Consider the following 12,969-nt stretch of genomic DNA (forward strand, 5'->3'; position numbering starts at 1 on the left):
TGTTTTTGAATTATAAAAATCTTCCTCGCTCGGTGGTGGCACAACACTCTCCTTTAGGTCATTCTGTAACAGTCATGTTCCTCTATGACAGCTGTTTCTGTAGTAGAGAGAGAAAAACAGTTTTAAGTGAGCCTTGAATTGGTTGTTTGCAACATGAAGAGAACAAAATTGGAAAAGAGTCACTTTCTCCCCGTTTCCTTTGCTTTTCTCCTTTGGCTTTGATTGTCTAAATGAAATTTCTTGCAGTGCAATGAAGACCCTGAGGGATGAAGGGTTATTTGAGCCAATATTCAGGGAAAACGAGCCCTTTGGCCCTACACATTACTGTAGAGCTGGACTTACTGTGTTTACAGCCTCCACAGGAGCAACCAGTTGTCAACTATAAATGAAAATTCCAGTTAAGCTAATGAGCTCACACTATATTACTACAGTGCTGAATGCTGCAATGTTTTGGGGGTCCAGTGTGATGCAGTGTCTTCTGTCAGGGGTGCAGTAATATTAAACTTTCATGATTACCTGCAGGCAATTGGGTCACTGCTGCTGCGAAGGGTTATAAGGATGGTAGGATATAAATGTAAAAGTTGGAAGCAATGAAATATGTCAAAATAGTCGTTAATTATTCAAACATGCAAGCTGAGCTGATATCTTTTACACATGTTAAGCTGCAGGTATACATGGGACTGCTTGTCTTCAGCACTGATTGATAAATCAGTTTGATTTGGTTTAATTGATATTTCTTGCAAAGAAATCTGTTAACATTTAGTACATCCTAACAAATCTTTTCTTTATCTTTTTTTAATCTTTTTCCATCCTTACATACACATTTTTTAACACGATACTTTTGACCTATTCACATTAAGCAGTGACAGGTGCATTGTTTATAACTACAGTATATGTGCTTGCAGTCCTCATTAAGGCTGGTGCTAGCCACAGTGAGGCTGTGCTCTTCTTTTCTCTTTCCCTCCCCTCACATCAACTGGTCGAGGCAGAACGCTGCCCTCGCAGAGTCTGGTTCTGCCAGAGGTTTAAAGTTAAGAGTTTTTTTGGTCTTTTCTTCTTTTTTTTTTTTTACAACTGTCAGCAAGTACTTGCCTAAAGGAAATTCATTGGGTATATCTCTGTGTAAAGTGCTATGGGATGACTTTTTTGTTGATTGGAACTATATGAATGAAAGTGAACTGAAATTAGTTTTTATGTTGACTGGCAATGTGGTGGCTACGCTATTATAACTGGTTGTTGCACTGTTTATGGCAGAATAAACAGTCTCCAGACCATGTGCAGATGGGGCAGAACCGTAAGGAGCCTTAAAACATAGTCATTACATGACGAGCACTAGTCCAAATCACTAAGATATTAATACATCATAGTTATACCCCTTCTTCTGAGATAAATATTGAACTTTTTAATGAACTTTCAGAGTTAGTTACTTGTTACTTTTCAAATTATGATTCTGACATGCTGTATGGAACATGTTAAGACCTTGAAATATATTTAATTGTATATAGAAGTACCTGAAATGCTTGCAAAAAAAAAAGAAGAAACAATTAACTGTTTTGAATTGACTGGTCTAAATGACAAGTGTTTCTACCTTGTTCTGTTTACCAGTAAGCAGTGAACCACATATTGATGAAATATTAGTCAAGCATTTAGCCATTTTAAAATCAATCTGTTTAGCCACCAATTGATATTTTCAAATGCACAACTTTTACAAGTTGTTCAGTGGTGGAAGAACCATTTACTTAGAAGTGTAGAGTCCTTCCAGCTGATCCAATGAAGCACCAACCCTTTATTCTTATCTTTGCAAGCACACTGCAGTGTCTCCTCCAATCATTGATCCAGACATTTTCTTGCATGTGCATCCATGCGAACATGAACGATACAAATAATATGGGCACTTAAGATAAAATAAATACATATTTCATGGCACATTTTTTGTGTACTGCTTGCATGGTGTGTACTTTTATTATTTAAGCACACTTTGCTCATGATATTTTGTGACACAGTGATTTTAATGTAATGTAATGTGGCTTATTAGTGTTTAAACATTGAGACGTCCCTTCTGTCACTTCTTGTAACACAATTGAGTGTACAGAATGAAAATTGTTCACTCCCGTTAATACTATCAATCTACGGGATATTTCTGTGATCAAAGGATAATTTCTTCCAACATAATTTACTTTGATAAGGCCTAAAAAGGGAGTCAAGTCTTAACCTAACACATATTTTGTGCATGGTCACAAAAGTAAACATTTTGTCATCCATGTGCAGATAGTGTAGGCTAAAGTATGCACTGAAATCTGTATTAGCAAATATTTTTGTGTCCGCTATTGAGGGGTCTTTTCTTCTCATGTCGAAAATTGCAGGATGGATCCATAAAAGCAATAAATGAAAGGAGGCAGCACCAAAAAGCAGAAAATGGAAGTGCAAAATGCAGCAGAAGCATTAGATGTTGTGTTGCCATGGAAATCTCTTGTTAGGTGGTGACACAATTTTGAAATATGTTCTCGGTTAAGAAATATTATATAACAGCTCCCTCTTCTCTATCTACTTCTCTCCATGTCAAAGACTGTTAGAGCACAGATTATTATTGATGTAGTAAAATTTCAGCAAGTGTGTAATGACGGATACATAAAAAGCAGGAATGGGAGGCTGGAGATGAAAGTGGAGGAGGGTCTTTGAGTGAGTGTGTGTTTCAATAATCTGTCCTCCGACCCTAGCCCATCACCAAAGCAGGGGGCAAAGCCCATCCATTCTCCTGCAGGGCAAATATCTCTCCTCTGGACTACATTTGGTTCACTGAATTCTCACTGAGCGAGATACAAAAAGATGAAAGTATGAAGTGATGTGGAGATGGTAGAGAAGGAGTGGGTTTCGACAACAAGAGAAGTGAGGATGCCAGTTGAGCAGGGCAGAGGAGGTGGAGTGGGATGGTAGGTGAAGTGTAAAGAGAGAGGGAGGATGAATTTGGTGGATGTATGAAGAGAAGAGAAGTGGAGGACAGAAAGTCCATGCAGAGTTCAGTCTTCTCTGTTTTCCTTCACTAAGAATAGCAGCTCTTCTGGTAACCCAGTGCTCCAGGACATGACCATTTGAATAAAAGCCTCTATCACTTCACATAATGCCTAATGCGTGTGTGCACTACTGTGGGTGTGCGTCTTTGCCCTTGCATGTGTTGGCATGTGTCCGTGTGTGGGAAAGTATTTTCAAGGCAGATTTACATCAGGAAAGTCATCAGGATATTAAGAGAGATAGACAGAAATGCAATAGAGGGGGAAGAGAGTAATAGAAAGCCAGCTAATTGATGGTGTTGATAATGGGCTGGTGGAGGATGGAGGCGCAGGCTCGTCATGATGTTTTATTTCAGTGAGCAAATGATTGTGTTGAGCTACCAACCCTCATTCATCTTGTCTCCCACTTGTCTTAGCACTGTGCCTGCTTCATGTGTGTAGAACTTTATATGGACTGAATCTGGATGGGGAAAGAGTCTGAAAAGCACATTTCTGACGTGCCCATACCAAATCTGAGAAACTGAGGATAGCATTTCAAAGGATTAACTAAAACATCTCGTTCTCTAAATCTTGGCTATTTGCATATTAGTATTTGTTCTCAGGATCCCAGTTATAAACAACTTTTCTTTCCTTTTCTGTCTTCTCAGCACTACTTCCTCATTGTGTTTGGTCATGATGGACAGAAACCTCTGGAGCTGCGAACAGAGGAGGAATATGAGTGCGACGAATGGGTGGAGGCAATTCAACAAGCAAGGTATACTCAATACAATGTATAAAGGGTATTTCCAACAGACAGGAATTACACTTCCCTGTTCCTTTGCATGGAGAGGAAATACATGGTCACAACAAACTGCAGGATATTAGTTTAATTGAAGGCGACCATGCATGTTGTTGGCTGTCAATTATCAGTCATGTTTAATGTACTGCAAAGCTGTTTTGTCAGTACTCTATGAGGAAACCCACTGGTTAGTGCACTACAATTGTGAAGCTCAGGGTTGGCTTTTAACATTTGAGATTTTTGGAGGCAGAAGTAACATACAATGTTTAGATCTAATGAAGATGTAACATAAATCCATTTAGTGGCCATAAATCTTAACTAGTCTCATAGCGACTTAATACTCTTAATAACGTAAAGCTTTAAAGTCCCTATGAAGTCGAATTGTATGTTGAATTGTTTGTATGTGTTATTACTTTTGATATCCATCAGCTATACAGGAGTATCTTGCTAAACAAAGACAAAAAAAAAAAAAGTATGATGCCTGCTGAGGCCTGTAGGGCAGGCCAGTCAGAGCATATTCAAATTTTTGGGAGGATCAATCACTTTTTTACGGGACACACATAAATATATAGCCATGGAAAGGAGTTAGCTTACAGGATACATATTACTGGGGGGGTTGCAGCAATTTTGCTATCAATTAAGACACTTTTAAACAGTGGATACAATAAAAGAATGCCCATGAAAATATTTTGACATTCCAATCCAAGTTTTGTGCTCCTTGCATTTCTTCACTTTTCAGCTATTCCGACATCATCATTGAACGAGAGGTGCTGATGCAGAAGTACATCCATCTTGTACAAATTGTGGAGACAGAGAAGGTGGCTGCCAATCAGCTGCGCACCCAGCTTGAGGACCAGGACACGGAAATTGAGAGGCTCAAATCAGAGGTACATCATTCATGTCCACATCTATGCACGCCCACAAAATGCACAGGCACCATACATCCATTTTCCATACTTGCTTCATCCAGTTGGGGGGTGGGGCTGGAGCCTATCCCAGCTTCCACTGGGCGAGAGGTGGGGTACACCCTGCATAGGTTACACACAGATACCTTAAAATGATATTCCTCAAGATTTTCTTCATATTACAGCCAATTTGGTTCATATTGTTCAACCATGTTATTCATTTTGTATATGTAATTGTCTTTCTCATACTGGATTCCAATTTCATACCATTAAAGAAAGTGTGCATATTCAAAAATGGATGAATATGGATGATAGTCAGTTTCTCAAAATGCATAGGACAGCAGGCGTCATTTGACAGTCAGATTTAGTGCTTTTTATTAAAGGCGTTTGCTGGTCTGATCTAAGAGACACCATAACCTCCTCTTATTGCACTTATGTCCCTTCAGGCAGGTTCTCTGCTGTGAGAAGTTAATTAATACAAATTAATTTGAATGGAATTCTGGGACCAATCTCATTAAAAATAGCTTGCCATTGCCAAGAGGAACCATACAGAAGCCAACTTAAAAAACACAAAAATCTTAGGGCATTTCATTTGGGCTCTTGGCTTCCTGCCACACTTACCTGACCCCCAGCACAGACAGAAGATTGAGAAGAGAAAGATACAATAACACATAACATAATGATTAAGCACACAAACAAATGTTTTGGTAACTGACATCCAATCACACAGCTGATGTAGCTAGACTAGATTTGCTAGTTACTACAAACTATATTTGATTGGATGGATATGTATAGTTGTCACTGAGAACCCTAAATATTGGAATCACATATTTCATGGACCTTTGGTTGCTTTTTTTTTTTTAACTTTTAAGCAGTCAGCTTCTATATTCAGCCACTCAACAACTTGCCCACACAGTTCTGTGATTACTCTCCTGCCATGAATCACAAGTAGGGTGATCCAAAAAGAAGCATATGTCTATACCTATACATACCCGCATGAAATGGTATGCATTGTGTGTGTTTATGTCAGTGAAGAAATGGGTGTTGACGGTGCTCAGTCACCTCAGAGTGTAGGAGGAGAAGCCCAGCGTTCGATAAAGACAGTCCATCTGCCTTCTCCCAAACAGCCATGCTTACTGAAAACAACACATTTCTGTGCTACGGTAAATGCGCTCACATAAAACACACAACAGACCCCAACAACATTGTCAAACAGAACTAATTTGTCTTCTTTTTTGTCACACAGACAAAACAGTAAATTGTTATCAGTTTGCACCAATTGGATCAATAGCAGTTTTTTGCTGAGCAAACAGGTGATCTCATAAGATTTTGGCTCTTGACATCAAACTCAAACTGCTGGAAAAATGCAAATGAATTAATTAACATTAAGGGTGAAAGGCTGAAAAGAATCTCAATAATGCTCATCAGAATTTGATTAAGATTTGATTGCTGTTATCATGAGTATCATTTCTGAAGTGATTAAAAAAAAAAAAAAAGCAGAAATCCCTTTTTAAAAAACAAATACATTCAAAAAGTTAATAACACTCAATGGGAGGATGGAGTTATTGCACTTATTATTTAAGTAAAGTCAAATTGCTCTATGAAGCACATATAACAACATAAATATATATATTCAAAACAGAAAGATACAAACATGAAACAACACATCAAAATATAAAAACCTGTTAAAACAAGAACATCTCCGGCCAAGACAAAAGCCAATGAATAAAAATGTGTTTTGAGATGGTATTTAACAACGTACATTGTAGAAGTACAGCGTATCATGCAGAGACAGCTTATTCAGGGATTGTGGCTTCTATGATTCAATCTCTCCCATGCTTTTACTTTGTTCTCACAACAACCAGAAGCAACCGGCCAGCAGACCTCAGCATCCATGACAAGACATGTGGCCATACAGATTTAGAAATATAGGCTAGAGCCTGCCTGTTAAATGCTTTAATGGGGCACAATAAAGTCTGACTAACAGAGCCAGTCGAGAGAGGCCCATAGGGGGAAAATGTGCTCCAACTCCTGTCCGTTCTTAAAAAAATACTGGACCATCAAACTTAAAAAGTGGTCATATAGAGCATCAAGCTAGTTGGGACAAGATGGAAGCTTAGCCTTCAAATTATTGAATAGAACTAAAAAGCTACATTTGATGATATAGTTTATGTTTCTGTTCTGACATCTGTTAAAACATCTGTTTATTTTTAAGTTATATAGGTTTTACATGTGGTTCCAGGTAACACTGGTTTTATGAGACACAACCTCTTCATATCCTCTACATACTCTGTATATAACAGGTTCATGGATGTGGCTTTCTTGCACAAAATATTGTATCAAGAAAATTGCCACAAAAGAAAAAAATGTCTTTAAGATGACAACTAATTTATATGTTAACACGTGTAGGTGTTGTATAACATGTAGTCATTGGTAGAAGTGATAGTTTCATTAAGATTTCATTCTGTAACTTTGCAATTATTGAGCTAAATATGCAGATTCCAGCTAAATGATTCAACACCTTCTTAATGGGGCGTCTAATGCAGGCGGGCTTTGATTCTTCATTCAGTTCCATTATTTGTGGAAACAGTGTTCTCAATAAGATCGTTTACATTTAATCTACATCCGCTTATCTGTACAAAACCATCAAAACGTTGGTTCATATTAGGGTCATGGTAAAAGTTTTTCTAAATAAAAATATATATATAGTATCCACAATTGCAGACGTTTTCACACCCTTAGACGCCCTCCTTTTGGGGTACTGAGAGGGGGAAAGCCCCGAGTACATATTACTCCTCTGTCCTCTTTACTTGAATTAATACTTTAAACTGTATCAGTTGAACCATGTTAGCGTCTTATAGACAAAAGTGTGAAATTTTTAATTTATGTGACTTAACTGCCATGATTAGCTATCGACATGTTCTGCCGGCACCACAAAGTTATTCTTAATATACAGGGACTTGATGGAAATTCTGGTTTGAGTACTTGCTATTATTGGATGCTATTTACTCTGTGGGGCAGCTGTTAACATCCCCATAAATCACACCTCCACTGTCGTTTTCATTCCTGTCACTGCTCATTTGTGTCAATAATTGCTTGCAAATGCAATTTTAGTCTTTAGTAAGAAACAACATGCTCACAGTCATAATTCTCCTTTGAAGCAACAAGTGTGGTGGATACTCTTCCCCACTGCATGCTGGGATAATATCTTGTTGGCAGGATACACTGAACCCGGCTGATAATGAAAATACAAACAAAGGTAATTTTACATTGGGAAACATCTGCCTGTTTAAGGGGGCTACTCATCCATCTCATGTAAACATACATACATGTTTTTGTTTGTTTGTGTGTGTTACTCATATGAAAATCAACGTTTCATACAATGTTACTTGTATGAAAAATCCAATCAACTCGTCTGTGCTTTAAAAATGTTTTTAAAACATGACATCATTTAACAGTTATTATCCTCTCCATAAAGCCTTAACGCTGTTTGTGCCACACAATGCACATGAGCACGTTAATTTGCTTACAGTAAGCCAGAGAACCACAAAGGCAACAGTTTATCAATGAGAAGGAAGTCTGATTATTATCTGTTCAAAACACACCAACAATTCACCGAGCACACGCATGAATTCATATCACTAATTAAATTTTCAGAGAAACGACGAGAAGCAGGAATTTGATGTCTTTCATTCCCAAACAAGTATTCAATGGAAGTACTCAGTGAATAAAGTTTTTTAAGATCTTTTCATTCTCTTTATTTACAATAGTTTTCAACAGTTGCGGTTCATTTTCCTGTATTCTAATTCAGAGGATCTTTTTCAGATATCCAATTTTGAAAGGAAGTGCCAAACAGAACTGCTGTGACTGCAGGAAATGAAAGAATAAGCTGTTTTTTTTTTCAGTGTTGAATCTTTCCTCAGACATGCATTAGAGATATTGATTGTTTTAAAATGAATTTCTTTCGGTTTGAGTAGGACTGGAGGAGAGAGGTCTCCAGTTCTTATTCTGGTGATGATATCATGAGAAAAATCTGAAATGAATGACAAAGAGGAAATTTTACAGTTTATGTGACTAAAGAAAATGGTTTGATTGACATTTTTTGATTAGAAGGAATGACAAATTTGGTCCAAATTTGAACTCAAATTTCCTTTCTTCTGAAAAGATTGTAGCTCTAAACAAAACCAAGGAGCGGATGCGGCCGTATCACGTCTATCATGAAAACGAAGACCCCGATATAAAAAAGATCAAAAAGGTAAATAAATCTTTTTTTTTTTTGCAAACATATATAGTATGTTCATTGCGTGCATTCCCATCCAACCTTTTTTTGTGTGTGCTACTACTCCTAAACTTTGTATCCACAGGTGCAGAGTTTCATGCGGGGCTGGCTCTGTCGCAGGAAGTGGAAGATTATTGTTCAGGACTACATTTGCTCTCCTCACGCTGAGAGCATGAGGAAGAGGAACCAGATCGTCTTCAATATGGTTGAGGCAGAGACAGAGTATGTAAATACATATTGCCCAGAGCAACAGCACACACTGTAGCAAAGATGTCACTACAGCATTGTTATCTCACTATGGAAATATCATGTCTAAAAGATTTTTTTAATCATTTAGATAAAGTATCTTGATTAGTTAGCTCTGTACATGTAATTTAGTTTTTATTGGATTTAATTTAATTGATCTAAATAAGTCAGTTTGGCATGAGGACTTCCAAACATACTGTAATTGAGATTAATCAGTTGTCCTGCTGGTTTTCATCTTGAGTTAAGTTAAGCTGTGATGTTTAACAATGAGCTGGAGCTGGAAAGGAATAATGCAGGATTATGCAGGGAGTATTGGAGAGTTGAGACCTGGGGTGCTTTTTATAAAAAGCAGTTTGTGGTGGTATATGGGCGTTGGCATGTCACAAATGATTGTCGTTAAAGCTGCAGTCTGCAGGATTTGTTGTTGTCATACGTAAAGTCCTACTTTTTGGCATTTTAAGAGTTTACATGATCTATCAGAACGCTTGAAGTTGAAAACGGTGACCTCCGTAGTCGCAAAATGCAAGAAATGCTTATTTTTTAACCGAAAAATAAAAAGTTATTCAACTTCCTGTCCCGCCCCATCAAAACACATGAGAACTCGTGCACGTAGACGTGCACGCCAGATGCGCTTACACGACTCCTCATTCATCAACTCACCTGTCATTTGCGATCATGGAAGACACAGTAAGTAGACTAGCCCGTAATGAAGTTCAATAGTCCAGATAAATAAGCGTGGGGACGAGCCTACCTTGTATCGCGCGTGCACAATCGATGATTGACAGGCAGCAGAGCCTAGCTCACAACCTGATTGGTTACCTTTTACCGGTCCGGTCTGCAATTTTGTAAACAAACCTGCTGGCTTTGGAGGGACCTAGCGGGACATATAGGGGACCTAGAGAACTATTTTTTTTTGTATTGGGGTATTTAATGTACTACTTTCAGAATCCCCGGACAGTTCCAGGCATTATGCTTGAAAAAGAGTTGCAGACTGCAGCTTTAAAAAACTGCAGCTAGATTTGGATCAGTCAAACAAAGTTAAGATTCAGGATATTTTGAAAATATGTTTAAAATAGCTGCAGTTTTGCCAACAGAGTACAGCATTTTCAAAACGTTGCATTTTCACAATGAATTCTACAAAACTGTTCATTGACGAGCTTCTCCTTACACATTTCCCTAGAGAGGCGCAGCTTAAGTCCTGATAAGTCATTGTGTTAACATTTAAAACATCAATATGTCTTGCAACGGGATGACGTTACGACACCATGTCTTGCTGTGTATGTCATCACTTCTCTTTTCCACATCTCACTACACATTCCACACTGTTGACTTTGCCACAAGTGATTATTAAAGAGGGAGTAGGGGATAGTGCAAAGCACTTATCAACAGACTCCAGAGCAGGAGTCCATCGGTTCAACACCCCTCTGTACAACCTTTCACACAGTGCTTTCACTTAGCCACAGTTAAGACACCAGATGTTAAAAAAGATACATGGTTTGTGTTAGAAAACATATGCATTATTCCAGCTTGCACATTTTAGTATTCCTGGGCCTCAGTTTCTTCATGTTGCATAGGCATTGCACAACTAAAGACAACAGCTTAGAGATACATTGCTGTCTCACTATGGACAACAGTGGATTGTGATGATACTATGTTTTGGACATGTGGACAAATGCACTTATTAGATGTCCTGAAGGGAGAGCGTCCTCTTTCCCTAAACATGCCCATGTGGTTTTGATTTATTATAGGCAGATACGATCTATAACTATATTCAAAGAATATGCAATCTCTAATGGTTTTGAATAATTGCAGGTAAACTGCAGAAATGCCATTCATAAGGGTTCATCGGTCATGTGGTAAAAAGAATGTATTTCAGTTCCTATTGTGATAATTTTTTTAACCCTACCCAGTTAGAACCCTAACCGAGTTATATTATCGGCTAAATCCAACCAGAAGGTGAAAATGTTTTGTTGTAGTGTGCTCTGTTTATGTGTAACTAAGATAACCATCAAAATGACGTCCATGAAGGTGATACATGTACCTCCCCTCATTACTCTATCTGAAAACTTTGCTGCTTCTTAAATGAGACATCGGAGTGACATCTGCTTTGATGTGTAACTCTCATATGAGTCGGATATCCCTTCTGCTGCTTGTAGGGTCTGTACTTTGCAGGACACGGTTTTGAGTAGTAATTAAAGGTATAAACAAACTACCCATGTGGTCATATAAATTGAAGGAATTGTTTTCAGGATTTTCAGGGTTTATTTGCACTTACATAGATTGGTTAGTGGGTGGTTTTAATTTTTTTTTTAAATGAGACCACTGTTCCTTTACCTTCCTAAGATGTTCAGCCATTTATGGTAATGTTTACCGTATACTTCTGTAAATAAGTTTTTCTTTAAATGCTTTACCATGCTTTTTCACCAGAGTTTGTTATGGGTTACAGTTTAGCTCTGTAAAACAATCCTCTTCAGATATTCATGCAATTTTACATCAAAGGTTTACAGTGTACATAGAATAAGATGAAACCATTACTACTTTCAGCTATAACTTAAGCAAAATTAAAATCTTTATGAAATTGTGTTGTCTAATTGAATTTGACAGCATTGAACATATTCCATTATTACAAAGACATATAACATCAACATTGCATTGATGGGTCATATTTGCTCTTATGTGTTAAGGTATGTCCATCAGCTCTATATCCTGGTCAACTGTTTCCTTCGACCTCTGAGAATGGCTGCCAGCTCCAAGAAACCTCCCATCAGCCATGACGATGTGAGCAGCATCTTCCTTAACAGGTATGTATGTAAATGTATTTGGGTGTTATTACGAAAATATGGTCTTAATTTGCTTTGAAATAAATCTCTGAAATGTCAATTGTGCTGAAAGCAGACAAATTCTAATTGAAAAAGGAAATAACAAATATATCTATTTTCATTTCCAATGTTCACGCTGTTTACAATGTGTCTTTAGCGAGACCATCATGTTCCTGCATGAGATTTTCCATCAAGGCTTGAAGGCGAGGATAGCCAACTGGCCAACTCTGGTGCTGGGTAAGCTGTTACTTGACCTCACATAAGACACTAACCGCACATTATGCAGTGTGTTCCCTGAACCGACTCAGTAACATTAGGGTTAGCTTTCTATGGTTTTCTGCATCTAGATTGTCTCATTCAGACGTCATTGTTGATGTCATACTGGCTTTTTCGTTTCCCTATCTCAGTCTGCAAATAGGCAGACTCTTTATCTTGACAGTCAGTAACCACCCAGACCAGAACACATCCCACTATTTGCCTCACACTTCCTAAAACAAAAGCTCCTTCAACAGATATGCATCCCCAAGGTGGTCAGATTGCTAAAAGATGTGGCGGTAAATTACTTGACATAACGTGACAAAAAGAGAAGAGTATACTGATTAAACATGTTGACCTTTTCTGACTCTTTGCTTTCCATCTGACACTGTATTTAAATTTTGATCAGAAATATGTTCTCTATGCATCCAGTTGTACTTTAGGCAGATAATTAGTTTTTTTATTAACTCCGTTATTAGAATTTTTGGTGTTAAACATGGTGTGCTTTAAAGTCTCACATACGTTTGCTTATTTATTTATTTATTTCTTGATTTACTTTCATCCTTGGGCCATAAATACAGCTTCAGAATGTCTGACTTAATAAGAAATATGTGCTTTTAGTCCACTGAGGACTTGCTGAAATGCAAAGAATTTGTCAACATATTTTATTAGAGACTGT

General features: G+C 37.8%; 1 protein-coding gene across 5 annotated transcripts in view; it reads left to right on the forward strand.

Moving 5' to 3' along the window:
• rasgrf2b (Ras protein-specific guanine nucleotide-releasing factor 2b) overlaps positions 1–12,969 on the forward strand; it is a 47,693-nt gene that overhangs the window by 14,844 nt on the left and 19,880 nt on the right. For all 5 annotated transcript variants that reach the window (XM_075467633.1, XM_075467630.1, XM_075467629.1 and 2 more), the window contains exons 2-7: positions 3,656–3,762; positions 4,526–4,673; positions 8,857–8,946; positions 9,056–9,192; positions 11,901–12,017; positions 12,193–12,272. In XM_075467633.1, the coding sequence (XP_075323748.1) occupies positions 3,656–3,762; positions 4,526–4,673; positions 8,857–8,946; positions 9,056–9,192; positions 11,901–12,017; positions 12,193–12,272 (679 nt within the window). The remainder of the gene's footprint in view (positions 1–3,655; positions 3,763–4,525; positions 4,674–8,856; positions 8,947–9,055; positions 9,193–11,900; positions 12,018–12,192; positions 12,273–12,969) is intronic.

The sequence above is a fragment of the Odontesthes bonariensis genome, chromosome 6 (genome assembly GCF_027942865.1).
Source record: "Odontesthes bonariensis isolate fOdoBon6 chromosome 6, fOdoBon6.hap1, whole genome shotgun sequence".
Lineage (NCBI taxonomy): Eukaryota > Metazoa > Chordata > Actinopteri > Atheriniformes > Atherinopsidae > Odontesthes > Odontesthes bonariensis.